Source organism: Seriola lalandi, unplaced genomic scaffold, assembly GCF_002814215.2.
Source record: "Seriola lalandi dorsalis isolate HSWRI2012SDOR001 ecotype SW California unplaced genomic scaffold, Sedor1 jcf7180002054591, whole genome shotgun sequence".
NCBI classification, from domain to species: domain Eukaryota; kingdom Metazoa; phylum Chordata; class Actinopteri; order Carangiformes; family Carangidae; genus Seriola; species Seriola lalandi.
The window spans coordinates 302,541-328,780 of NW_019525144.1; the positions used below are offsets into that span (position 1 = coordinate 302,541).

At 41.2% G+C, this 26,240-nt stretch overlaps 1 protein-coding gene across 8 annotated transcripts; it reads right to left on the minus strand.

Moving 5' to 3' along the window:
- Positions 1-5,516: 5,516 nt before the first annotated feature.
- smarca4b (SWI/SNF related BAF chromatin remodeling complex subunit ATPase 4b) lies at positions 5,517-25,924 on the minus strand. Of its 8 annotated transcripts, none has more exons than XM_023419151.2 (34): positions 25,828-25,924; positions 24,977-25,230; positions 24,324-24,456; positions 23,008-23,565; positions 22,702-22,800; positions 21,909-22,167; positions 21,536-21,662; positions 21,269-21,442; positions 20,988-21,161; positions 20,688-20,861; positions 20,499-20,546; positions 19,620-19,750; positions 18,340-18,397; positions 18,142-18,251; positions 17,833-17,980; positions 17,488-17,651; positions 16,703-16,769; positions 16,481-16,591; positions 15,667-15,909; positions 15,449-15,562; positions 15,094-15,201; positions 14,375-14,461; positions 14,055-14,101; positions 13,735-13,901; positions 13,372-13,535; positions 12,173-12,400; positions 11,978-12,055; positions 11,658-11,876; positions 11,287-11,549; positions 9,956-10,064; positions 9,724-9,825; positions 9,017-9,149; positions 8,785-8,924; positions 5,517-7,827 (listed from the first exon to the last, which is right to left on the minus strand). In XM_023419151.2, the coding sequence occupies exons 2-34, from the start codon at positions 25,190-25,192 to the stop codon at positions 7,792-7,794; spliced, it is 4,989 nt and encodes a 1,662-aa protein (XP_023274919.1). In that variant the 5' UTR covers positions 25,193-25,230; positions 25,828-25,924; the 3' UTR covers positions 5,517-7,791. The 8 variants fall into 8 exon arrangements, with proteins under 8 accessions (XP_023274919.1, XP_087033482.1, XP_087033481.1 ...); XM_087177356.1 differs by having other exon boundaries at positions 11,287-11,552; XM_087177355.1 differs by having other exon boundaries at positions 12,140-12,400.
- Positions 25,925-26,240: the final 316 nt, after the last annotated feature.

Here is a 26,240-nt window from a genome sequence, read left to right on the forward strand (position 1 = left end):
GGGGCCTGAGTCACATCTGACCATTTTCTATGAGGCTGACAGGAGGGCGGTGCTACACCAGTGGTGTGATGTTTGAAATTGGACGTGAGCACCGAAGGGGGAGGAGCCATAATGTTGTCGTATCACTGAGATAGTGTGTGTGTGTGTGTGTGTGTGTGTGTGTGTGTGTGTGTGTGTGTGTGTGTGTGTGTGAGTAAGAGAGAATGAATGAAAGGAAGAGGAAACGGGCAGAATTAACAAAAGAAGTTCACAACTGATGACATGGCAACCTCCAGAGGAAGAAACAGTTTTAATATCAATATTTATAGATGAGACAAAAGGTCCCTCAGTCACAGCACAGAATCAGGATGACTGAAGGGATTTTACTCTGTGAGACCACATGTGAGCATGTGTGCAAAATGTGGGTAAACTACAGGGTGAAGCTTTGTTTCCCTCAGAGACAAGCTGGAGGCAGTTCTTCACCCAGCTGCTGCCAGACTCACACATTTACACAGAGAAACTCTTCACGTATTGTTTCTCACTGAGTTTATTATAATTTTTGTTGTTGTTGTTGTTTGGTGAGTGGTGGGGAACATTGTTATGGTTTTCTGAAACCATGTGCTCAAATTTACATTGAATGATTGCACAGCATGTAAAAGATAGCAGACTTTACTTCAAGTCCTGTTCAGCATTGTTAAGTACTTATTAATGTAGATTTTAATGCATTATAGACCAATAAATAAATGTCCATATACTGCTTCTACATACAAATTCACACTGGGCACTAAGAGATCCCTTCTCGATACATTTCCAATGTAAGATGAGGGACAAAATCCACATCCAATTCTGTGTAAAAATATATTGCAAAGTTTATTTGCAAGTTAATATGGGGCCAGTCTCAGTGAGACAAATCAAGTGGTTTTCTACCAGAGTTACATTCTTTTTAGTTTAAAAATTCTTCTTTGTCTTATCCCTCCACAGCAACTTAGAATAGAAACAAAAAAAGGGACTTTTGTCATAAAAACACTAATGAAGCTTCATATTAACCTCACATAAACTTTGGAATACCCGAAACAAAACACGAAACAAAAACTGTGGCTTTTGTCCCCCATCACTCACATTTAACATGCATTAGGGAGAGATCTTTTAATGGCCAGTATGAACAGGTTTAAGGGTTACAGCAAGCAAAAACTGGACATGTGAGTAAAAAATGTGAACCTACTCTTTAGAAAAAAACTCAAATTCAACACATAAATGTAGGTATGTTTAGGTAATGATCACTCTTTCATTGTAGATAAAACCTGTTGAAAGCTCAGCGAGTGTTTTCACTGAAATAAGAGACAGAAGGATCTACTGATACTGCGTCTGAACTGATAGTGAAAAGTCAGTATGTTGTTTTAGCTTGATACGTGAGTATCAAACTAGGCGTGTCCAAATGTAAAACTGTAGGTTTATCTCTCTGCATTCTGTTCCTCTTTGAAAGCAAACAGAGCATTTGCAAAACAAAATAATGCCATTGTAAGTGATGCAAAATGAGTGTATGAAATGTGACAACCCTGACTGCAGTTCTAGTAGAACTTCAGCTCACAGGAACCATTGTGATTTACTTGCAGGCAGCTGCAGTACAGTTCAAGATTATTCATCTTTTCCCTCTAGGTGATGTAAACTGGGGAAGGTGCTACACATCACTCTCTTCTTATGCCTCCCTTTATTTATAATTCCCAAAAGATATAAAGAACCCAGATCTGAACTGTCTTATCTTAGAAAAGTGATTCAGAGTTGTTTCTGACTCCCCTCCCCACACATTGTTCTTTGTGCATCATCATGAAAACAATCAGACTGTTTCACATGCAGAGTTCACTTTGTCTCACCATGAAATTACTGTGTTGTGACATCATTGTGAGGTAGAGACAGACATGGCCATGATAACATTTATGGGGTGAAACAGACCGAGGGGGGGTACTGTCAATGTGTCCAGTCTGAACCAAGAGGTTGCAGCGTTGGAAACCAGTAAGTTTTTAAAATTTAGGATGAATAATCTTGGCACAGTCTGAATCTATAATATATTGACTAAACTCTTAAAGAAAACATCTGTCCCTTCAAATAGATAGTTTGCATCCACAAATACAATAACTGGATAATAACTTGTAGTACTGTCTGTCTGTCTGTCTGTCTGTGTGTGTGTTAGTGTGTGTGTATGTGTGTGTGTGTATGTGTGTGTGTGTGTGTGTGTATATACAGAGAGGGTGAGGACCTCGGCTAGGGAACGAGCTGTGGGAGGTATTCCTGGAATGTCGAAATAGCGGCTGGATTACATATTTTGCTACACCCACCATTACTACACACACAGTTAGCGCACGCACACACACACACACACACACACACATACACAGAGGCCTGCTGCTGGGTGCATGTGTGTGGGCAAAGCACAGTACATTTCTATATACACCTTTCACATAATTTTGCGACAAGTGAATCATATGTGACTCATTCAGATCTTCTCCTCTGTGCTGCCAAAATGTTGTGTTATTTTTATTACATTGTATTTTATATCAAATACATGAGACCTGTGTAACTTCAAAGTTGGTAAATCTGACATTTTTAGATGCCTGAATTCCCTCGAATTGACACTCATAAGAGGAGACCATAGGTCGTTTTCACAGCAGACATTTTGACATGTTATCGTAAGAAAAGCAAAGGTGTCACTAATAATATTAAACTGGTTCTGTGCTCTTCGGGTATCTCAATAAACCATGACAGTGTGACAGTGAGACGGCACGCACGCAATACCACGCCTCTGAAGCTGAAGCGGCTAAATGTAAGTCAGCCATCATTCAATTTATCACTTATAGCCATGCTTTTCCTACTGTGACATGTCTTCAGCGAAAAAGGCCTGCTCCAATATCTTTAACAAAGTTTAACTGCTAAGTTTATAACATTTTCTTTCCAGTTCTGCAAGAGGAGTTGACAGTCATGGAGATACATGGATCTCATCTGACAGCAGGAATTTGCCTTTTTTTTTACCACTTTGGAGATGAATCCAGTTTTTTTAACTAAATGCAAAACACACATGGATGAAAACAAACAGTAGTTTCAACTTATCATTCTGTCCTGTTAACCAGCAGCTTTCTGAAGTCCAGCTAACATATTCCAACATGTCTGACTGCTCCTATCTACAGTGTCAGTCAATATGCGTGTGCATTGTGTTTGCTCTGACCTAGCACTGTTTGGCAGCCCGACAATCAGACTGAATTACCATTTTGTTATCATTCATAATTACTTCTTATTTGATTTTTTTTTTAAATCAGATATATGGGCAGTGATTCAGAGATTAGTTTTTCAAATATTCCTCACTGAGAGCAGCTGAGTCAACAGCGCAGAGCACATGACACAGAAAATATATGAGACTCTTGAGTTGGTATCATACATTTGACATTACCACCAAACACAGTGTCAGTGAGATATACAATATAATGTGTATATAATGAATATACACTGACTGTACACTACTTTATCTAATCCTGACTGTGTGCACAGTGTGTGGGTATGTTTTCTGTCAGGGCCAACAGATTTGATAAGCCCACCCACACACCCACACACCAACCCACACACACAGACACACAGACACAGACACACACACAGACACACACACACACACACACACACACACACACACACACACACACACACACACACACACACACACACACACACACACACACACACACACACACACATTTACTTGAGTCATGTTTGAGGATATTACATAGACTAGCATTCATTTCCTGGAGAACACCCTAACCCGAACTGCTTCTTGCCTAACCTTAACCATTGACCCCCCCAACTCAACTCAACAGTCATTCAGAACTTTTTATGCCTCTAAAACATTATTGTACAAAGTTTGGGTTGCATACCTAAGATTGTTGTCTAATGAACACTTTTGTATCTTTCTGTAAAAAAAAAAAAAAAAAAAAAGGTTTTCCTCCAGTCGGCTCTCCTGCCTACAAATACAAATGTAACTTGAAAGGAAGTTCCTCTATTCATTTAAAGCTCTAATCTGAGAATTTATAGCTGAAACGTTGAAATATAAAGGTCATCATGAAGTTAGTAAACTGAACTCGGTCCATGCGCTTGTTTGAAGAACGAAATTGAATTTACATTCAGAGTCACCAGAGAGGAAGAAAAACAATGACCCCATACACCCATACTGACAAATGCCCAAAGAGAATGGTTATTCATTTAATCAGCAGAGCTCAGCATGTTGTATGTGTGTATTTGAAGTGTGTATACTGTGTACGCTCTGGTGTGGGAACAGTGGAGCGTCTTTTTTCTACTCCTGAGTAGTTTTGGTAAAAGCCTGCGAGTCTGCTGCTGTTGAAGTGTGTGGATTTGCTCAGGAGTTGCAGCCCTGCCCCTCCCCCTCCTCCGGCAGATGCTAACAGCTGGCTTTGAGTTGTTGAAGCAATCTAGGGGTTCCTAGAAATCAGGAAACCGAGTCCATCCCCCCCCCCCCCCCCCCCCCCCCCCCTTTACTCTGCAAGGAGCAAACACTTCTACCTCCAACACAGGCCTCACTGTTGAGGTTCTGTTTAAAACCAGAAACATCTCGACATGTGCCAAGTTACTGCCTCCAAACGCACACTGTACATTCAACATATTTCTCTCTGTGCCCACCATCTTACAAGATAAACATAAATACGAAGGGGTATACCAAGATTGTTTATATCATCTGGATAAAGAGCTTGTGTGTTTTCATTTATTTGCATGACCTTACCTGGGGGATTACTACCCTGATTTTATGTTGATGTTGATGAAGAAATGAGGTCAAGATGGGTTAAAGTAATAACTTAATACTCCATTAGATGCATGATTTTACTCTGAAGTGTTTATAAGTTGTTTATAAAAGCTTTGGAGGAAAAGTTTAATGGGACGTTTTGAGTTAAACAGTATTAGCACTGAATATTTTGGAGGTTTAAAAATCCTGGTTCAACAGAGACCAATGTGATGATTTAGATAAAAACTGTATGTTTTGTATTTGCATGAGATCTCCTCTTAGTGGTCAGACAGCAGCATTACACCCCACAGCTTTAATGGACAAAGTTTGAGCTGTTTGTTGGGTTTATTTGAGCTCAATATTTAAAACCCAGTCAAATAAAAGGTTTTTACTGTCCCCAAAAGATTCAGATTGAATCTGCCGAGACTAAAGTGGTTTTAGTAAACAAAACCCAAAACCCTCTGATACACAGTAACTGGTTTGGATTCTTCCTGTTAGCTGCAGCTGTTAAGAACACAACTAATACATCCAAATTCGTTTTATCCAATTGACTGTTCATTACGCATTAATATTTAGTTTACTATCATATCAGATTAGATTAGTTTATCACATTTATTTATCAGGCGCCTTCTACAAAAAGCAAATCTTCACTCAAACTATAAATTATCAGCAGCTATCTGCTAACTATCTCATTATCTAACAGCAGCAACATTTTGTTGTTTGATTAATTGATTAATCTACAATTTTCGCACAAACGACAAGATTCACTTTTACTGTGGTTTATTGTTATGTTTCAAGTTCCAGCGATAATGACACAACACAACAGACAGATCTTAATAACTTAGTGGCGAAAACATTGTTGCTTTGGTTATGTGTTCTTCATTCTAGTAACCTAGCATAATGAGAAAAGTACAGTACTGAACTCGCGAGCTGTATACACGTGCATGGACATTATATTCTAGAAAAAACTCTATACAGCGTATCCAACACCATACAGCCATCAGGCATTCACAAGCAGAGAAGAGCCACTGTCCCTCTGGTCCTTTGTCTTGAAATCAAAAACATAAAAAGTGCCAAAAGTACATCAAATAGTTCTGAAATCCTAAAATCACCACACAATAACTGAAGGAGAAGCAATTAAAGTTACAGTACTCATTGATGAAATACAACCTCATGATTCTTTAAGTCTACAATCAACAGTTATAAGTGCTTATACTGGAAGTGTAACAGGTAAGCAGCAGCGAGGTGGAGTAGTTTGTTTTTATACTGTTGTACCATATATACAATACTGGAGAGCAACCTGGACTCAACTCCATTAAACCTCAGTCAAATTACTGTGTTGCTAAAGAGCTTCTGAGAAGTCTGGAAACCGCCCTGCGCCCACAGCGGGCTTGATTTCCAACTCAAACAGTGAGCCCCGGTCACTAATATGTGATGTGCACACACCTCAGTAATCACAGTGGCTCCAAAGCGGCTGTTACGACACGTCACAGTGAAGCAGAGGTGAAGCAGTAGGTTTGTTTACATCCAAAAGTAATGTAGGGTAAGGTGTTAGCTTCAAGCTGAGTAGAAAGAAAAAAAAAAAAAAAAACCCAGCTCTGTCTGAAAATATTTTCTGTTTATATTCAATGTTGTTTACTTCACTTCCTGGTTCCCAACAGATTTAACTCTTCAGGTAGCTAGGAACTAGTTTTTAGTACATTTTGTCCAAACAAAATGAGAAAACCTGGATAATTCTGGGCTTGTTTATCAACAACACATTAATGTCAGAGTTTAACTAATTGAAGCTTTATTCTTCTTAAAGCTTGTTTGGGTTAGTAACACTTTATCTTAACTTGCTTATTTAGCATTTATAAACAATATATAAACATTTATTAAATGTTTTATAATAGACTATAATGCAGTTATAAGCAGATATGAAGTGTTTATTTATGTATTTGTCAACAACTATAACACCTCCTGTATGCACTCATAAGCGGAGGCTGGTTTATAAATCAATACTTAATGATATAAAATGTGTTTTCATAGTGTAAGTTATAATTTTCTGACAAATACTGTACATGAATGAACACTTGGAAATGTCCTTACAGCTGCGTGCAACTACATAACAATGTGTTATAAACCATTTATTAAATGTTTGTATACAGCTTACAAATGCTAAATCGGGGATAGAATATTACCAATGTAATTGCTGCAGTTAGATTCAGAAATATGCAGCTGCTCATGGCTTCAGGGCATTTGCAGTCTGTTTTCTCAGTTGAGGTGAGGAAGGCTCCCAGTGAGTAAAGGCTGATTATAAAAAATTTAATAGCGCAATTATCTTGGTTTAAATTCCTTCATTGAATTATATCATTGAGAAAAATATTGAAATAGGATTAAAAAATATCCTCAAATGGCATTAAAACATACCAAAGTGACAAAGATAACCTCACTGCACAGTGTCTGGTAGCTGTGTCTGTAAGTTTGTAGTGATTCTGCTTGAAGTGCCACACCTTTAACATGTTTTATTAGAACTAGCAGCTTCTTAAAAAGAGAAGTATGTGGGAAAAGTTCTGCTGTGTGCAGTCCAGTGTGTAGCATGTTTGCTCTTGGTTATCACAATATAGTGTTATATTGATTATTGTTGCATCCCTAACTGCTGGATTTTTATGTTGATCAGTTTTCTTTTTCTAAGCCACTGTCTTTACACATTTAAACTGGCTCATTCAAATAGTGCTTACATACTGAGTAAAACTTGTACACAATGATACAAAGCTTATTTGATTTCTTGTTGTTAAGACTTCCTTCAACTAAGCAACAGCAGAGAAAAAGAATTAATTTAATGCAGTGATGTGCATTGCATAATTAATTTGTGTATTTTATCATGTATGATTATGATATTGTACAGTTTCCATGTGACATCGTAGTATTGCAAACCTTCTATTTTTGTCCTTTGACGTTTGACTGAGGATAGATGGAGCTGACAGGCATGTTTTATTTACTGTATATGTGGTGGAATATCCCTTTATGTCCCCTTTTCTTCCATGTCACAGTACAGTTCAGGACTCTTCATCAGTGGCACTGGGGGAGCGCTCCTGGAAAAGAGCAAACAGATAAATGTCTAGGAAATGAAAAATTCCTAAATCTACACTAAAAACTAGTCGCTTGTTTCTCATGGCTTAAATTTTCACCAAGTTGAAAAGCTGTAATCTGTTGAGAGGTTTTCCTGCTAACTACAAAACAGTCAAAAAAAGAGAAGAAAGAAAGAAATTTTCCCGTCCGGGATTGTAAAGGATGAAGAAAAAACATGTTTTTATTGATTCTACATTTTGAAATTCTACAGGGCTACGCAATACAAAGACCACACAGAGCCACCGTACATACAAACATCTGATAATCTGATTCACTTCGTCTCCCAGAACAAAGCACTTTATGACAAACAATCAAACTGCTCGTTAGGCAGCCAAACGAAAGCTATTAATTGTTAGAACATGTTAGAATCATTTTTTTTTCTTTTTCTACTTTCAAGAGGTGAGACAAGCATAAACTCATCCTCACAGCTTGAAGAGTCCATTTTGTCTCGTATTGTGAATTTTTTGTAACAAATAGAATAATAAAACGTATGAGACTCAGTGTGCAGCGTTTCTGTGTGTAACAATTCCTATTGGATAATGGATAAAAAAATGCACACAAAAAATACAGACTTGGTTTGCAAAGGCCATGAGTCAAGAATGGAAAAGAAGCTTCACGTTCACGTTGCCAAGGTCGATGAACATCGTTCATCGCCATTCCCCGATTTCATCCTAATTTTAACACCGCAGTCTAGTCTGAACGCTAAACTACTGCAAAGTGATCTTATGGTCCAAATAAACAGTCCTAATTCCTTCAAGAAACACTGCAGCAACAACAACAACACAAAGTGTGTGTGCTTCAGCATGACTTCTCCTTTTATTTGACTTATCAGTTCCATCCCAATTTCCACTGTAATCACAAGTGATTTTCACAAGTTTAGACCCAGACACACACAGACACACACAGACGGCATGATCTACCTCTTCTTGCTCATCCTCAGAGTCGTCATCACTGACAACAGGTTTGGCTCTGGTGCGTCCTGTTCGTCTGCTGCGTCCCTTCCCTCGATCTCCACCTTTATCCTTCCTGCCCAGACGGATCTTCACTTTCACTGAGCGAGCTGGAGACAAACACAAAACACACACACACAACATGGTACAGTATGAATAAAAGTCACTGACAAAGCAAAGATAACAAACTAAACGCTCTTACATTCTGACTCTGATCCTTCCTCCTGCTCCTCCTCCTCTTCTTCACTATCCTCTCCCTCACTCTCCTCCTCCTTCTCAATCTTCTGCCTCAAACTGGTGAACACCGACTGGAGCACGATGGAGTCTTCGTATATCTGCTCCCATAAGAGAAACATGGTAGAAAACAGCTGCTTATTATCCTCACCATCTACATACAGGTTACAGAGACAGAAACAAACAGTCCTCAGTGTCCGCACGTCCTGTATGATCACTAACATCTTAGAGAAAGGGGGAGACTGAAACATCATGTTTACAGGAACCTGCCTGGCAAATCAGCAGCAAGATGCTTAATTTCTCCAGGTTTAAAATCAGTTATGGCTATTAAAAACTTGAAATTCTGACCTTTATTTTTATTTATTTACTTTTATTTTCAGGGCAATTGGTGTAAATAAACAACAATACAATCAAAAAATTTTAAATCCCACTAAATTCCATCAATCAGACTTTTGACATTTTATTATAATCCACCAACCTTCCCAGTTTCCTAAATATATAACCAGTAATGTGTGAAATATAAAAACAAGACAGACAGACCTGAACTTTTATTTCGGTCACCGGTGGAAACCGAACACACACCCAGTAAGAGGTTTATATACAGCTCTAACAGGAAGACAATAGAGACCAAGTCAGCAGGTGTTTTTCTGTGTTCATGCAGCAGGTCCATCTCACCAGTGATCCCTCCAGGTTGAAGGTCTGAGCGTTTTGGAAGAGCAGCATGACGTCTCTCTCCAGGTCGCCCAGACTGCGGTAGCGATGACTTCGAATCCTCTCCTAGAGTTGGAAAGGAGTGATAGTCACTTGGTATATAATCAAACAAAATATATATTTATCTTATTTGTGCTTTACTTTGCTGCACCAGTGACCAGTTGTTCCCAGCTGGAATGATCTTTTCTGGTCTTACCTTGATCTTCCTGAAGTCCACAGGCTTGCGGATCAGCTCGTAGTACTCTGGCAGCTCTTTTCGAGACGGCAGCTGGATGAACACTTCGCTCAGCTGACGCCCACTGGCGCTGCAGGAGATGGATGTCATCAGGATGAGCAAAAACACATCATTCACAGACATTTGAATGTGCTCAATCATGATCCATCTAAACAAATTTATCCATGCTAATTTATTCCATTTAAACATGGCTCAGAGATAACTTGTGGCTCTGACTGTCATTTTGGAACAGTTTCTTAAAATCAGGTCTATGAATAGAACCTCCTAAACATTAACTTTTAGCTTCAGGCCCCGTCTGTACTGTTCATCACTGTACACCAAACTTGGAGATTTATTTTTTGCAAAACCCCACAAATGCATTAGTTAGTTTATTTGTTTATTATACTTTTAGAGATGCCTTTTGTATCTGCAGCAATTGTCAGACAAGTATATTAACAACAAAAGACATGATAATTCCATTTAACTCCATTTACACTAAAATCAGAAAATGTAACTGTGAAATTGGATAGCATAGTAGTATTATTATTTTATTTTACAGTGGAAACTGTGCTGTGCTTATGCTCTTGTGAAAATGGATGTTTAGTGACTGATTAACAACTTGTATACTCATGTAGTGCTATTTGTTTCCATCAGCACTGTAGGTTTAAGGTGGTATTTAATAGCAGTAATGAAAATGTTTAATTCACATACAAGATAATATGGTTTTGAAACTCTGAGGTTTTGGTGATTATAGAACAGGTGGTTGTTTTTTGGGAAAATTATGTATTGTTGTAAGAAATAATTGTGTAAGCAACTGTGAAAACTGCATGATGCATTAGGTAATCTGTGACTTATCTCACTTTCTATTAATGTCCCTTAAACTTCCTTCTCTTTTGACCTCAGGTTGGCTAGAAAATTTTCCATGATTTGCCATGATTTGTGTTTTATTTATATTGTTTTATCCCTTATTATTGTTTTTACATATTTTATTGCTGTCAGATCTTTTTACATAATGTTGATTTGAGTTGTTTTTCACTTTTTATGATGTTCACTTTTTTTCTTTTATCTGGTTTTACTTTTCTTTCAAAACACATAAAAGTGCTATATAAATAAAGTTGTTATTATTATTATTGTTGTTATTGCCTGACACATGGTACAGTCCAGTGTTGAATGGTTGCCGTGGTATGGGTCAGTAAAATATTGCTACACCTTTAATTTAATATCAGGCAATATATAAAATGTGCATATATAATGTGTTTTGCTCAAAGAGCACTTCATATGTGTCTCAGACTGCAGCCAAAGCTTTCTGCTACCTGTCTTTGTATTTGATGACAGCGTCCACAATCTTCTTCATCTTCTTTGTGAGGGCAGGAGGATTTGGGGAAAGTTTCTCCACAGGTGGTCGTCCCCTCTTCCTCTGCCTCTTCCCATCGTCATCTTTGTCCCCTCGTCCTCGTCCCCCGGAGGAAGAGGAAGGACCAGGTAGATCCAGGTCCCGGTCCCTCTTCCTCTTGCGGGTCGTCTTTTTGTGACGTACCTCTTCCTCCATCTCCTCCAGTGTTCCCTCCTCTATCGCCTGCTCGAGGTAAAAATAACAAATAACAAACATTTTACTACGCAAAGCAAGGAAGTTTTTGCTTGTATCCTAAATTCCCTCTGCCCATTGCCCATATGGGCTAACAACCTTGAGCCACTGCTTCTCAGTCAGTGAGTCGCTGTAGTCCACCTCCTTTCGCTGCCGAGAACCTCGTCCGAACATTTTCTCCTCCTCCTCCTCGCAGGTCAGCCGCTCAACCTCCGCGTCGTCCTTCATGATCCAAGTGGGCAGCTCATCCTCCTCCATCAGACGAGGTTTTCGCCGCGGGTTACGGGCCTCTTCTCGCCGCCTGTCCAGGTCCATACGCTGGGAGAGGGAGAGGAAGAAAAAGGAGGAAAGAAACAAAGATGCAGAGAGAAGATTTCATATCTCATGTCATATATTGTCTTCAAAACAAAAAATTTTACCATAAACTGGTCGAACTCCTCCTCGCTCCTGGCGATCATCTGGTTGACCGTCTCATCATCTGGCACCTCATCCTCTTCCTGAATACAGCAGACACACATTGGCAAGCAGAGCATAAGAAAGCACAATCTTTAAAATTCTGTGTTGCTGGTGCACGCACACACATTCATGCGTAGACACACTTCTTGACCCCAGACCTCGTCTTGTTCCTCGTGCTCCAGGATGGCTTGCAGGAATGCCCTGCGCTCATGGCTAGAAGACTTCTGATCAAACATGCCAGCCTGGATGACCTTTTGGTCCACATTGAGTTTATATTTGGCAGCGGCAAGGATTTTCTCCTCTACACTGTTGACTGTGCAGAGACGCAACACTCGCACCTCATTTTGTTGACCAATACGGTGGGCTCTGTCCTGAGCCTGCAGGTCCTGGAAACACAAATGGGAAGGAGAGAGAGAATTAGTATAGGTTCAAAGTTTACTCTGAGAAAGCGTTAGAGCAGTGGCACTTAACTTCTAAATACACCACTGTATGAAAAGGACTTCACTTCTTCTTCTATGTTCCGACAGGCTGAAAATATGGTCATCACATGCCATTAAGGGAAAGGGTATAATCTAAAAAAATCCAACAAGAAACTTCATCTCTGGAAAAATGGAGAGCGAAAGCTACAAGTCTCTGCTCTGTGAATTCAATTTTACTGTTAGAAATCTCCAAAACACCCTGATGTTTACATTCTGAGTAACATGCAGGGGACTCAACAGAGCTGCTAGAGACTGAAAATCTGCCTTCACAGGGCTGATACTGATCTGCACGGTACTCTATTACGTTTCAGAGACAACATTACAGATTTAGAGAATTGTGTATTTCAGATTTTTAACAAATTATGTTTTTCTTTTAAACGCAATAAAGGTAATCAGTGAGTTTGGTGATTTACTGTCATGTCTACATTGTGGAGGTTAGAGAGAAGCAGTAAATTAATGTTATTTTCCCCCCAGAACTGTGTAATAATTAATGTCAGACTCGTGCTTTGAGAATGAATAACATCCACATTCATGCAGACTGCCTGTGGCTGCTGACCTATGAAAAACCCCAAAATCATACACTGTATAATCCTCTGAGACATGAAATTTGTCTTGGTATAATAAACTGGAAGAAGCTTCCCACTATTCTCTTGTTGAACTCAAACCAAGTGACTAGTGGTAATCAATCATTGTATTGTCTTGTCCTTAACTCTGGTTTCTGAATGTGAGGCCTGTGGGCGTGTTCATGTCTACTGTTATTTGTATGATAAGTGTCTAGCAGAAAATTAGCCTCCAGCTGCTGAATTTTGAACTCCAAGGTGATCACTTGCTGTTTTTAAATAGTGCCTTTCGTAAATGAAAATACATGTGCATCTCACCTGATGTGGGTTCCAGTCAGAGTCAAAGATGACCACAGTGTCAGCAGACTGCAGGTTGAGGCCGAGACCTCCAGCTCTTGTGCTCAGGAGGAAGATGAAGTACTCCGACTCTGGATCATTGAACGTCTTCAGTAACATCCCTCTGTCTTCAGCCTTTGTGGTGCCTGAGATGTAAAGGAGGTGCGAAATGAGAAGGAAAAACAGATGGACGACATTAAGGAAGGAACAAAGCAAATGGAATGAAGGCAATAGGATTCAAGGGAAATGAACGAAGTACAGTGAGAAAAATGGACCAACTGCAGCACAAAACTGCTCGACAACAGCAAGACACACAGAAATAAACACTCATATAAACTGTCTCACCATCCAGACGCAGATACTTGAAGTTGCGGTACGCAAAGTAGTCCTCCATTATGGTCATGAGTGAGGTCATCTGACAGAAGAGCAGCACTTTGTGGTTTGTAGCTCTCAGTTTGGGCAGGATACGATCCAACACTTCAAACTTTCCTGATGCCCGATAAAGATCAGGCCTGATGGAAATGAGGAAAGATAGGCTTACAAGTTGCGTATCTCGGTGTGTACTTCAACCTGAATATACACAAACCCATGGGGACCTGTGTATGGGTTAGGGTTGGGCATTTAGTTGTGATGTTTGTGTATCTGTGTGCGATCTTAGCGCTCACCCCTGGACTATCCCACCAGAGAATCCTAAATGTTCAGAGAAGGATTCCTGCAAAAACCGTCAAAAATATATTCTTTTCACATACACACAGTTAAACACTTCAGTTTAATTGTGGCTGTATCTTGAAGCTCATATTGTCAAGTCTCCTGTAGAATCATAAGTCAACCTTATGAGAAATGAGAAAAAAAAAAAGATTTTTAGATTTGATGTCTATGTACTTGTTACATTTTAAACTTCCTAAAATCCTGACAAATCTTGTGTTCAAAGTCTGTCAAATATGGTGAAACAAATAACCGGAGACAAAATGTTTCTCAGTGGTACCTCTATCTGCTGGAACATGTAAGGGTGATTACAGATCTTCCTCAGCTGCATGATGGTGTTCATCAGTGTCTTCGTGCCTCCTTTACCCTGGTAAACACAACAAGATAAAATGTGTTTTTCAGTCAACTTTTATTCATGAAGAGTCATCCAAGGACAATTATCAATGCTCTCTTTTTAAGCAGACTTCAATAAAAGCAATACGTATTTAAAAAATAATCAAATGTGACAGCCAATTACACAAGGCTCCAAAGAAGCTCTTAGAGCCAAGGACCTAAGCCTAAGACTTGAGCATCAGCGAAAAAAAACACATCTGGTGTTTCATTTTCATTTTTGTTCATTTCATCTAAATGCAGCAAAAGCTCTTGTGCTAAGATCAGTTTTAACATTTTGTAGGGCAGCTTTTTCTCCTGTGCTGTAAATGTTATGTGAGTCTATATATACAGTATACGGACACAAGTTTTTCAAAAAGGTGCTTTATGAATATGAAATGAACAGTACAGGTTCCTCTAACCTTCTGTAGAAGGTCAAACCTGCACTCTGGTACAGATCACAGTATGTGTTCTGGACCTGTCACTTGTTATAACCCTCAAAGCACTAATGTATAAATCATCTAATGCCACATATGATTCTGTCCTTTTTTTTTTTTTTTTTTAAATGGTGTTAAGTTATAATGATGCCAAAAGCTAAAACCCACAGTGTCACAGTGTTTATGCCCTCACCTTCTTGTCTTTCTCTGATCCATCAGTCAGAAGAACCCCCTTGGCCTGCATGTGTCTGTACAACACCCTCTGAAGAGATGACATGTCACACTTGATCACATATTCCACCTGAAGGAGAGAAGAGACAAAAACAATGATTAAAAGACACTGAGTACTAACGACGTATGAGGTTGGTCACAGACACGACATATCTCTCATCAAATTAACCAGTTTTAGAAATATTACAGCATAAAATAATGCTTAACAAAACCAGAGGACTTGTTTATCATCCATTAAGAGATCACAGAGTCTCTGTGTTTGTGCATAAGTTTATGTTTGTCTATCTGCTGTGTGTGCTGAAAGAGGCGAGCCATGCCTTCTCTGGAAGCTGTGCCTCCACTTCCTTCTTTAATCTGCGTAACAGGAAGGGGCGGAGCACTTTGTGGAGACGACGGATGATCAAGATGGTCTCCTCTTCATTAAGATCCACCTGGAGAGAAAAAGAATTTGGCATCTCTCAAACACAAAGAAACAAATCACGCTAGCGGACTGTGTTGCTAAATGGTGGTGTAGCTTTGACTGAGTCCTGCGCACTTTCTCTCCAGTCATGGCGAACGGAGCGTTGAACCACTGCTCAAAGGTGCTGCAACTCTTGAAGATAGTAGGCAGGAGGAAGTTGAGCAGCGCCCAGAGCTCAGGCAGCTTGTTCTGCAACGGTGTCCCCGTCAGGAGGACTCGCCGTGGGGCAAGGTAGTGTGTGTTCAAGACCTGGGTCAGCTTACAGTGGTGGTTCTTCATACGGTGGCCCTCATCAACGATCATGTACTTCCAACGGATCTGATGGAAGTGACAAGAGGAGAAGAGAAAACACAAGAGAAGAGAAGCACACGTGGATAAACCTATTATTCTGATGCCTTACTGCTTCTGCCCACCCAAACAAAACAAAAACAGAATGTGCTCAAACGGAGGATTTCTTGTCAGGTTTGTCCTCATGCCCAACACTGGCTCAGCCCCAAGCCGCAGCCTTGTGCCACCACGTGGAGAAACTCTTGCCTGAACTACAATACCCACCTGGCAGAACAGTCAGGAAGCCTATATGACTACATGAGTGCATAGCAGCATGATGGCCACAGAGGACAGTGGAAGATGGTTTACAGGCGGTGTCAGTATGTTGCAGGACCTAGGAGAGAGCACTGAGACGGAGCACAGAGGGCGGTCAGATTGGCCAGACTCAAACACTTTTAGAGCACTTTGGGGATTTAGGTAGCGGGAGACGATACACAAACAAAGAAACTTCAAGCAAAATCAAATAATTAGCAAGCAAAAGCAACAGTGTAGAAGGAAAGAATTACACTATGTTGCTGTAATGTGTTTGTGAATATCCTTCTGTTTGTGCACCCCATCTCACCTTGGCCAGTACTTGTTTATCCTTGATGATGTACTCGTAGGTGGTGAGTAAAACATTAAATTTTCCACTACGTAGTTGGGGAACGAAGGCTCTTCTGGCGGCAGGAGACCCCTAAAAGCCCAAAATAAATAAATAATGGAAGTGTAGAAACACACATCCTCATATTCTGTGCTTAGGAAGTAAGAACCATACAATTTGGGTGGTGTTGCTGCAAAAACTAACCTTGTAGGACACTTTGACGACTGTCGGTGCCCATTTGTCAAACTCATACACCCAGTTAGAAAGAGTTCTGCCAATGAGAGATAGCTCAGTCGTCATTCAGCAGTTAGTTCTTGGTTTCTAAGGCCCTGTTCACACCTGGTATTAACATGGGTTTTTGGGTACCCGATCACGAGTGTACAGCACAGAGCACATCGGTTCACACCTGGCATTAGAACACGGCTCCACATGCATCTCGAGTGGCCACTTCTGATTGGATCTCACTTCCCCGCTCTATATGCAAATTAGCTCATATGTGTTGTTGTTTTAAGCCAGTCCAACTATGACAGATGGGTCCGTTGTCAATTTGTTTGTGCAAGAGAAGGAGAGAGGGAGGGAGGAAAGAGAGAGAGAGAGAGTGGGGCAAGGAGGGGTTGAGCAAATCAATGCGCTGTGCACAGCTCTACAATGAAATAAGATTTTAGCCATTTGAAATGGTAAAATATTTTCAGTTCATTATGAAACTGTGGCAGGACTAATTAAACTGTGGCAGAGGACATCAGTCCTTCACACTTCAGGTGTGTTCACACTGCTAAAAGAATGTGGCCCAGACAACTTCTGAAAGTGATCAGATCTCAAATGCGTCCTCAATGCCTCTTGGGTGCATTCACACCGGTACGGAGCTGTTCATTTGTGATTCAATCACACACGACACATGTTAACACCAGGTCTGAACAGGGCTTAAGTGACTTTATGATGAAGAGCAAAAAAGACTAAATATATTCTGCAAATCAAGAGTTTTAGCTCACGAAAGGGGTACAATGATGAGGTAGGGTCCATTGAGACGTTTGTGCTCCATGAGGTACGTGATGAGGGCGATAGTCTGGATGGTTTTTCCCAGACCCATCTCGTCCGCCAGGATCCCATTCAGGTTGTTGTTGTAGAGGGAAACAAGCCACTCCAGCCCTTTAATCTGACAGGGAAATTCATGTGAGGGAGGAAATCTGTCAAAGATGACAAGTTTTTCCTGCAGCTGATCTCCTGCGTCAGGGTCATAATGTTCAAACATTTCTTTGTGCATGGCAAGGTGGAAAAGATCATAATAATTGCTATTATGATATTTTCATACATACATAATTGATGTGATTGTTTACCTGATACTGTTTGAGTTGTCCATTTATTAACAAACTGGACTGTTTCTCCACTTTCTCTGTGACAGCGTGAGCCACTGAGTAATAAGACTGGAGCCCTCGAGCGAAGGCTGCACCGCTGTACTCGTCATCCACATCCTGCTTTGCATTTCTGCAGAGGAAACACAAAGTGTTTTATTCAATCATGGCATTAAGCCATTTGTTATTTGTAGTCTTTTGTAATAACACATGAGCACATGCATTTTTGTTTGGGAGTCCTTGAAATAACAAATGATACTAAATTGTGGTGTAGAACACCATTTATGCTCTCACTCGATGATGTGTCGGACGTCCACCTCTGACACGTCTTCACTGTCGGGGTCTGTAATCTTCTTCTTTTCCTCCACTGGAGCTGCAGAAGGCTGTGGCTCCTCTTCTTCCTCCTGCCAGATGGTGGGAACAGCAGTTCGTCAGTGACAGGAGCAGCGACTATGAGACAGGCTTCAAACGTGTCAGAACAAAACAACCCACCTCCTCCTCTTCCTCCTCCTCACTGTCTTCACTGTCTGAGCGGGGTGCCACCTCATAACTGGACAAAATGCAAACATACTCAAAACAAAATCTACCAACAGCCCCATTATCCGAACATTTCAGCTGTACATCATTCTAAAGCACCTGTATACTCCCAACCTATATTTGAGCCACACACTCAAAGGCATTTGAGTAGATTAAATAAAACTTGAAAATTAGCGTTGCTAGTCGCCCTGTGAGGCTATAACATACAAACATACTGGGGAACAAAGTTGTTGGGCAGCTGAAAACTTGGGGGTGGAAAGACTGTGTTTACCTAAACTTAAAAACATTTATCTTCACTACAACTTTCATCGGTCTGCTGTTCTTCAGAGGTGGCTAACAATTACCCAGACAATAAAATAACAGTTAGCATGTAATATTAAGAGTTTTGGTATGTTAATGTCTTAATGTTTGCAAGTGAGCATGCTCATGTATATCAATGTCATTTTTAGCGCACTATCGTACAGTTAGCATGTTAGGAAACTAGCATATAAACAACTATTAGATGCTTACACACTGATATGCAATGGAATCATTAGCATGTTATCATTTTAACTTGCCCATATTAAGACATATAAAGGGGCTACATGTAAGTTTTTTCTACCACTGAATGTGATTTCTGGCCGGGAGCGGTAGATGGTGATGGTTGCTTGCAAAGAGCTTAAGCCATCATTGTTTTTACAATACAAGAGTCATAACACGCCCTCTGAGCAGTGCTACCTCTTCAGGGCAGACTGGACGCTACAGTGATTCGGTATCGGAAAGTGATGGGACAGCTGAGCCAGGGATAGCTGGATAGCATGCTAACATCAGTAGAAGAAAATACGTGAGAGAAACAGAAGCAAAACAAGAGTCAATGTTGGCGTTGCTTTCCATCGCTGCAGACAGCTTTTGGCGAAATAGCAATGAAGTTTGATGCTGAACTCGTGACATTTCTTCTAGACTGGTAAGTAACAGCTGTTAATGTTATCGTTGGCTATGTAGCAATAGAAAAACTTACATATAGCACCCTTAACATTGACTGTGTTAACTATAGCATAAATTTAAATTAAAACTAGGTTCAAACCAGCTGATGGCATTGGAAGTCGGGAGATCATCACAGATGTAGATCTAATGCAGAGATACAGTAATTCAATCAACCACAGCCACATCTCTTGCGTGGCTTTAAAAGACATGTACCTCTTCTCAACACATATTTGCATACACAAATCTCTCTCCCTCTCTCCCTCCAGCCTCACCCAGGGTTCATCTCCAGCCAGGTCTCCAGCTGTCCAGCTTTAGGAGCGTCCACCCCTGTCAGGATGTTTCCACTGTCAACATGGATGACCTTTACAGGCAGGTCACTCATCTGACTCGTCTCATCCAGTGGCTACAGGGAGAGGAGGCAGGTTAGTTGAATTAAAAGGTGGCTGATGTTAATGAGCCCTAAACCACAGATAGCTAGACCGTGTGTTGAGGTTGAGATTAACATCGGCTGTTGTTTTGCCAATTTAACAAACAAATAACATCAAGCAAATATCCAGTGATGTTTGATTACAGCGTATGTAATATGAAAAATGTTCTGACTGTGACAACAGGTGACAGCAATTGCAGGACACACACTGGTGCATTGCTTCATTGTGTTCATGCACACATGGTTGCCTGGGGCTGTAACCAGTGGCTTTTGAATCAGCTGTTTCAGGTTACCATCGTTTTGAGATATATAAACAGTATATCATTTGATGTGCGTTGGTAGCCGCCTGATGAAAATAAGAATGTTGCACAGCACCAATGAACAAAAAAAACGTTGTGGGAGACAAGAACAGATTAGTAGAACAGATGCTACTTTTTGCCATGACAACACTAAAAAAAAGCAAAACACTACCCCCCAAAGCTTTGTGTGAAATTTGATCTATGTTGTGTTTAAATCATGTCTCTATAGAGACCAAAGCAACAAAATAAAGATAATAAGGTTTTCTTTGTGAACCCAGCATATTTAAAGAGCAAGTGGGATTTTTTTTAAATAAAAGCAGTCCCTGTGAATATACTGTAATTCTAAATATTTCTTCCTTGCTGGAATAGATCTTCAGTTATCTATACAAAGATTCAAATTTTAACGTCTATAAAGGTAAGCTCACCTCTCCATCAGGGCCCAAGGCAGGAGTCTGACCCTCAGCATTCTCTAACTGCAAAACAGATCACAACTGAGTCACTAATGCACCAAGCAGCACATAGACAGAAACGAACAGATATACAGTGCACCACAGCCTGTAACAATAAATCATTAAAAAAAACAGATTTTACAGTATTGACGGAGCAGAATGTACCTTCTTCTTTTTCTTCTTCTTCTTCTTCTTTTCTTTGAGGGCCTGTGCAGCCTTGTGAGCTCTGACCAGCTCGGTGAGGTTGGCAACATACTCATCAGTTTGCTGCAGCAGGTAGGCCAGACGCTTGTCCTTCTTCTGGTCGATCAGTTTTCGGTAGCCCTCCTCATCCTCAGCCTGGAAAGACACAGACACATATCCAGTATGTACAGGAGGATGGAGGATGTGTGTAATGGTAAGTGTGTAATGTGAATGCTTGTGTGTTAACTGTGTCTTTGTGGTGCCATTATGTTTTCCTCTTACCATAAGCCTCCTCATCCTCTCTTTCTCAATACGCTCATTCTCCTTCTTCTGCTCTCGTTCAGTGTTGGCATGGTAAGTGGCCACAGCTTTGGTCAGTTTCTGAATTTTGCCTGTAATTGAACGGTGGTACTCTTTGAAGTCTTTGGCGTGCTGGAGGATGCTGTTGAGGTACTCCTGGGATTAGAGCGGCGAAAGCGGGAGCAGGACAGAGAAGAGTAAGGGGTCAATCAAATGTTTTTAATATTATCACAGGTAACGTTACGGCTGCATTTGTCCACTACCTGATGTTTCTGCCTGCGTTTGCGCTCTTGCTCAATCTTCTGCTGTTTCTCCAGTTTCTCTGTGATCCGGGCCTCTCGCAGAGACTGACGCTTGCTACGCTTGTAGGCCTTAGCATCAAGGGCAGTCTCTAGAGCTGTGTCACGACGCATACACACCACCACCTCTTGACGCAGCTGTGGAAGGCAAAGGTCTTTGATTCACAGTGGCAACGTGTGATGTTGTTAAGGTCAAAAGTGAAGGTATGGAGGATAACGTATACACAATACCTGTCTCTGGAAGTTAAGCAGTCGAAGGGCTTTGAGCTCTATAGTAGCTTTGGTACGTAAATCACCAGCAAGAGAACCCGGCAGGTTCTCCAGTTCAGCAATACGATGAGTGATACGAGCCTGTAACCTGAGGAAGTAATGAGTACCGAGTTGTTATTATTATTTCATCAATAATCTGCTGATGCTTTATGCTTTTTGTGTTTTTGTTAAAAGTATGCTCCACCTTTTTTAAGTGTTAAACATAATTTGAATGAATGATAATAATTAGATTTAAACTGTTAAAAGCTCCATTATGTCATGATCTACTCATCAAGCCAGAAAAACCAAAACAAGATGAAGAACAAAAGTTAAATTCCCAAAGGCCTTGGCGTACCTGTACTCCCTCTCCTGCAGTATCTCCACTGGGTCGAGGCCGCAGGGTTTCTGTATGGGGGTAATGCGGTTTTGCTTGGCGTGGTAAGGCATCATGGGGGTAGGCTGCGCTGGCTGGCCGGGGGACTGCGTCTGCGGAGGCATTACTGGGGAGGCGGCGGGGGGAACTGAAGGGGGCGCAGGAGAGGGCCGGCCAGTGGGCTGAGGGGGGATCAACTTTTGGGGTGCGTTTGAGGGAGCTGCTGCATTCACCAAGGGACCTGGAGGGACATGAAGTGAGGAGAGTTCAATAGCACACTGCTGTAAATACTGCTGTAGTCTACATAATATGATGGAATTACATCTACGGTTGGAACTGGATGGATCTTGAAAATTAATACCGATATTTTCATACAAAGTTGTTGATAGTAACTATTGCAGTCAACTTTTTCACAGCATTCACTTTGACTGAGAAAGCATATAAAATACTAGTAATCTGAAACCAGGACACCTGACTGTAATCCTGCCTTTATTAAAGTTATAATTTACACCAGTGATTTTCATGCCATGATGTTAATGCTATGACATGCTATGACTTTTATTAAAGTCATAATTCATGCCTAATCTTAGCACTAGATTCATTTTCTCACCTGGATTAGGGGAAATAAGTGAAATCTATACAGGCATACCAGCTCTCACTCAGCCCCTCTCCCACTAATATCCAATTTAGGTTTCTACAAAAGGTACTAATTCTAGATAAACAGCAAAAGAGGCAAAAGAGAAGTTTCACAAAGTCTTATAGCAACACCACATACCTTCAGGCCAAGACTTGGGTGGCCCATTTGGGTTTTGTCCCTGCATCACAGCTGGGGTCCCTGATGGGCCTGGTGGGGGCATGTTGGGACCCATCATACCTAAAAAAACAAAAAAAAAAGGCAGATTCTCTTTAGTGTAACTGGTCATTTATTACACTGGTCTTTGAAAATTTGAGCAGAGCTACAAGCTCCAGCTGTGAGCAAGGATTCAATGTAACATACAGGTACCAATTTGTCTTCTATCAATTACCCATCAAACCATAGGATATAGCTTGGTATTCCAGATTTTCCTCCGTGCATGCTCACCATGAGCTCGGCTGTAGCCTGAGCCCATTGGCCCAGGCCCAGGTCCTGCTGGTCCACCTCCTGGCCCACCTCCAGCTCCAGGAGTCAGGCTGGGCATGGGCTGCTGCTGCTGCATCCCAGGCATTGGCCTCTTCCCCTGGACAGCCATCTGAAGGTGGTCTGGCAGGGGCTGTCCCCGAGCCAGCATTTTATAAGCCATAATCTGGGCTCTGAGTTGGTGGAGTTGGTTCTGGTTGAAGGGAGTTGGGCCGCCAGGGCCTCCAGGACCTCCAGGGCCAGTAGGGCCACCAGATTCAAGGCCAGATCCAAGGCTCGGGACACTGGATCCAAGACTGGGTCCAGGGCTGGGGCCTGGGTTAGAGCTACCTGGGGGACCAGGACGGTTATTAGGACCCAGTGTGTGCTGATCTCCACCGGGGCCATCTAAAGGTGCAGAGGCGGAGCCGGGGCCGCCAGAGGATGAGGAAGAAGAGGACGATGGCATAAGAGGACCGGAGGGAGGGCCATTTGAAGGGACAGGGCTGGAGTGGTCAGAGCCACCTAATGGAGAGTGGTACCCTGAAGACACAAACAGACAAAGAAAAAATAAATCAGACCACTTGGTTATTATTAAAAGCCCTGTATAACATTCCTAAAATATTCCAGGAATATCTTAGTCGGGACTCTTGTGATTCTACAGTAAGTTTAACATGCTTCATATACATGTAGGTAATGTCTATTCTTAAAATACACCTCATGACATCTATTTGTTATCAGTTTGTATTTTGTAAATTTACTGAAGAGTTACTCGACAGTGAGTTTTTGATATTTTCTCAGTATATTATTATAGTGACTGTCAGTGTGCCTCTTCCCCAGAGGCTGTCCAGGTAACAAGAAGAGATTTGTCTGCCATTTGTTGCCACAGGTACTAATCTTATTTAAATCCTGCTAGCCAATTATTTCACAATGTTTTAAACTCACATAATGTCAAAATGCTAAACTCGTCTGTCTGTCTGTCTGTCTTGTTTCATTTCTTGTTTGTTGCTTTTATACCAGTCTGAAGGAAGCTAAACTGTCGACATTGTCTTTGTTTTTTTCCAGGTGGACTGAGCTATATGATTTTCACTATTTTTATACTTAAAGAAACTTCATAAAGAGTATAAAACATAGCTCCTGGTTCATTACATAGCTTGCGACAGTGGAGAAACTCCCTGTGAGTTTACCAGGCCACATGACCACACCACTAAGAATAAGTCATCGTTAAAAACATAGAACTTGTCTTACACAATGCTGGAAATGATAAAATTGCTTAAGATGAATCTATGTAGCATGCCTACCTTGTGAGTGTTGGTCCAGAGGACTGGGTGGGGGGCCCATACCACTGTGTCCGCCCTGTCTCATAGACAGTCCCTTCATCTGACTGAAGCGGCTCTCCTCACTCATGCTCTTCTCATGCATGCCCTCCATTGGCTGTGGGAGAAAACAAACAATGTGAAAATGTAACTATTAGTCCCTGTGGGAAAACGGCAATAATATCATATAAAATGTAAGGAGTTGTACGACAATGACAGTGACAATTTGGACACATGAAGTTAATGGGTACAGAGCATGACTTACAGCTCTGCAGTTAATCGCAGCTTTTACACAGTACACTAATGATTGTTCTCTCCCTTTGTGTATGTGTTACAAAACATGAGCGGAAAACTGATTAAGGTGAATGCACTGTCATATACTTTATATTATCTATATATTATATAAAAGTACAAATCTGCCTTGTAAATCTACAGCTGATCAAGTTTTATGTTCTGCTGCGGAATTTACCTCATATAAATATTCATTCATATTAACTCCATTCACATCCATTTCTATGTAAATATGATGTTTAATATGCATAAATCACACTAAATTTGTGGGCTCTGTTTCCTCAAGGACTCAAATTAACAATGATGGGGTGTCTCGGTGGGCCTGTTAGTGCTGTCAGGGTCCTCACTTTGTGCAGAGGGTGCATGTTGTCCTGGTTGTATCCAGAGGGCCCTGGCTGTGAGTGTCCAGAGGAGGGAGGACCAGGGCTGGGGCCCATCATACTGTGAGAGGAGCCTGGAGAAGGCCCGGGGCTGGGGCCCAGCATAGCCCCAGGGGAGGGACCAGGCCCAGGGGAAGGACCTGGGCGCGGGGTGCCTCCCATGGGGGGATCTGGTGTCGACATTGCCCTGGATCTCCTGCTCCTGGATGAGCAGCAGGGACCTGACGGAAAGGAGAGAAATGACAGAGGGAAGGTAGGAGGATATGACAGAGAGCAGTAAAATTATTTTTGCTAAACTCAAAATGATGACAATACACTATGCAAAAGTTACTCATCTAAATGAGCATTAATTTAGTGGTTTGATTTGACAAAACTCTTAAAAATATCATGACAGTGAAGCTGGATTTGGGACTTCAACTGTAATAAATGAAGTGGCTGCATAATCTTTGCAGGATATGGCTGAATTTAGTCCAACGCCTCTCAAATTGTGGACTATCCATTCTCCTGCTGCGCTGCACCAAATCACCCGTTGCGCGCATATGCAATTACAGCTGTAGGGTCTAGCACTGAAGTTGAACTGTACACGGGGAAATACAGTCAATTATGCACATGACCCAATGCTACTCAGAAATGTCTTCACTCAGACCACAAAAACGTGTCTCGTTAAATATAAAAAAGGGGAATGGCGGACTGTGCTTGTGCGACTGACCTACCCGCATCAACAGGACAGACAGTCCTGGGTGAATGTCTGTGCTCCCGAGTTGATATTTGGGAGAAATAAAAGAAGACGCAGTTGCTGTTGCAATTAGTGTACTCACCCTCTTTGTAATCTGCCTCCAAGCGTTGATTTGTTTCACCGACGTGGCTCGAGCGCCCCCCTCCACCGCTCCTATGACCGAATGTCTAGTCACGGCCGTCCGCCAGTGCGCATGCGTGCGCAGCGACAGCAAGGTTCTATTCACACTGAGCATCAAGTCTGGACTGTAGGTTTTTAAGAAAATGTATATATACAGTTTGTAAATGCCATATAATAATTTACAGATGTGCTCAAATGTTAGCGTCGACACGCACCTTAATTATTATGTAGATACGAGTCTGCAAGTTTTATCAGGCTTAAATTGAGAATTTAAAAAAACCCTTTAAATGCTAACAATGAGCAATGTGTTTACTTTTCTTGTTCTTTTCAATTATTTTTTCATGAATTATGATATATACGACTGTTATATTGTGC

What these genes read in the sequence shown, in the direction of transcription:
- smarca4b (XM_087177352.1), bottom strand. Translation starts at nt 25,192, where the DNA reads ATGTCGACACCAGATCCCCCCATGGGAGGCACCCCGCGCCCAGGTCCT. An exon ending in GACAACTCAAACAGTATCAG is followed by an intron (nt 17,652 to 17,832) that starts GTAAACAATCAC and finishes TTTCCCTGTCAG; the next exon opens with ATTAAAGGGCTGGAGTGGCT. An exon ending in CAAGTATCTGCGTCTGGATG is followed by an intron (nt 13,536 to 13,734) that starts GTGAGACAGTTT and finishes TTTACATCTCAG; the next exon opens with GCACCACAAAGGCTGAAGAC.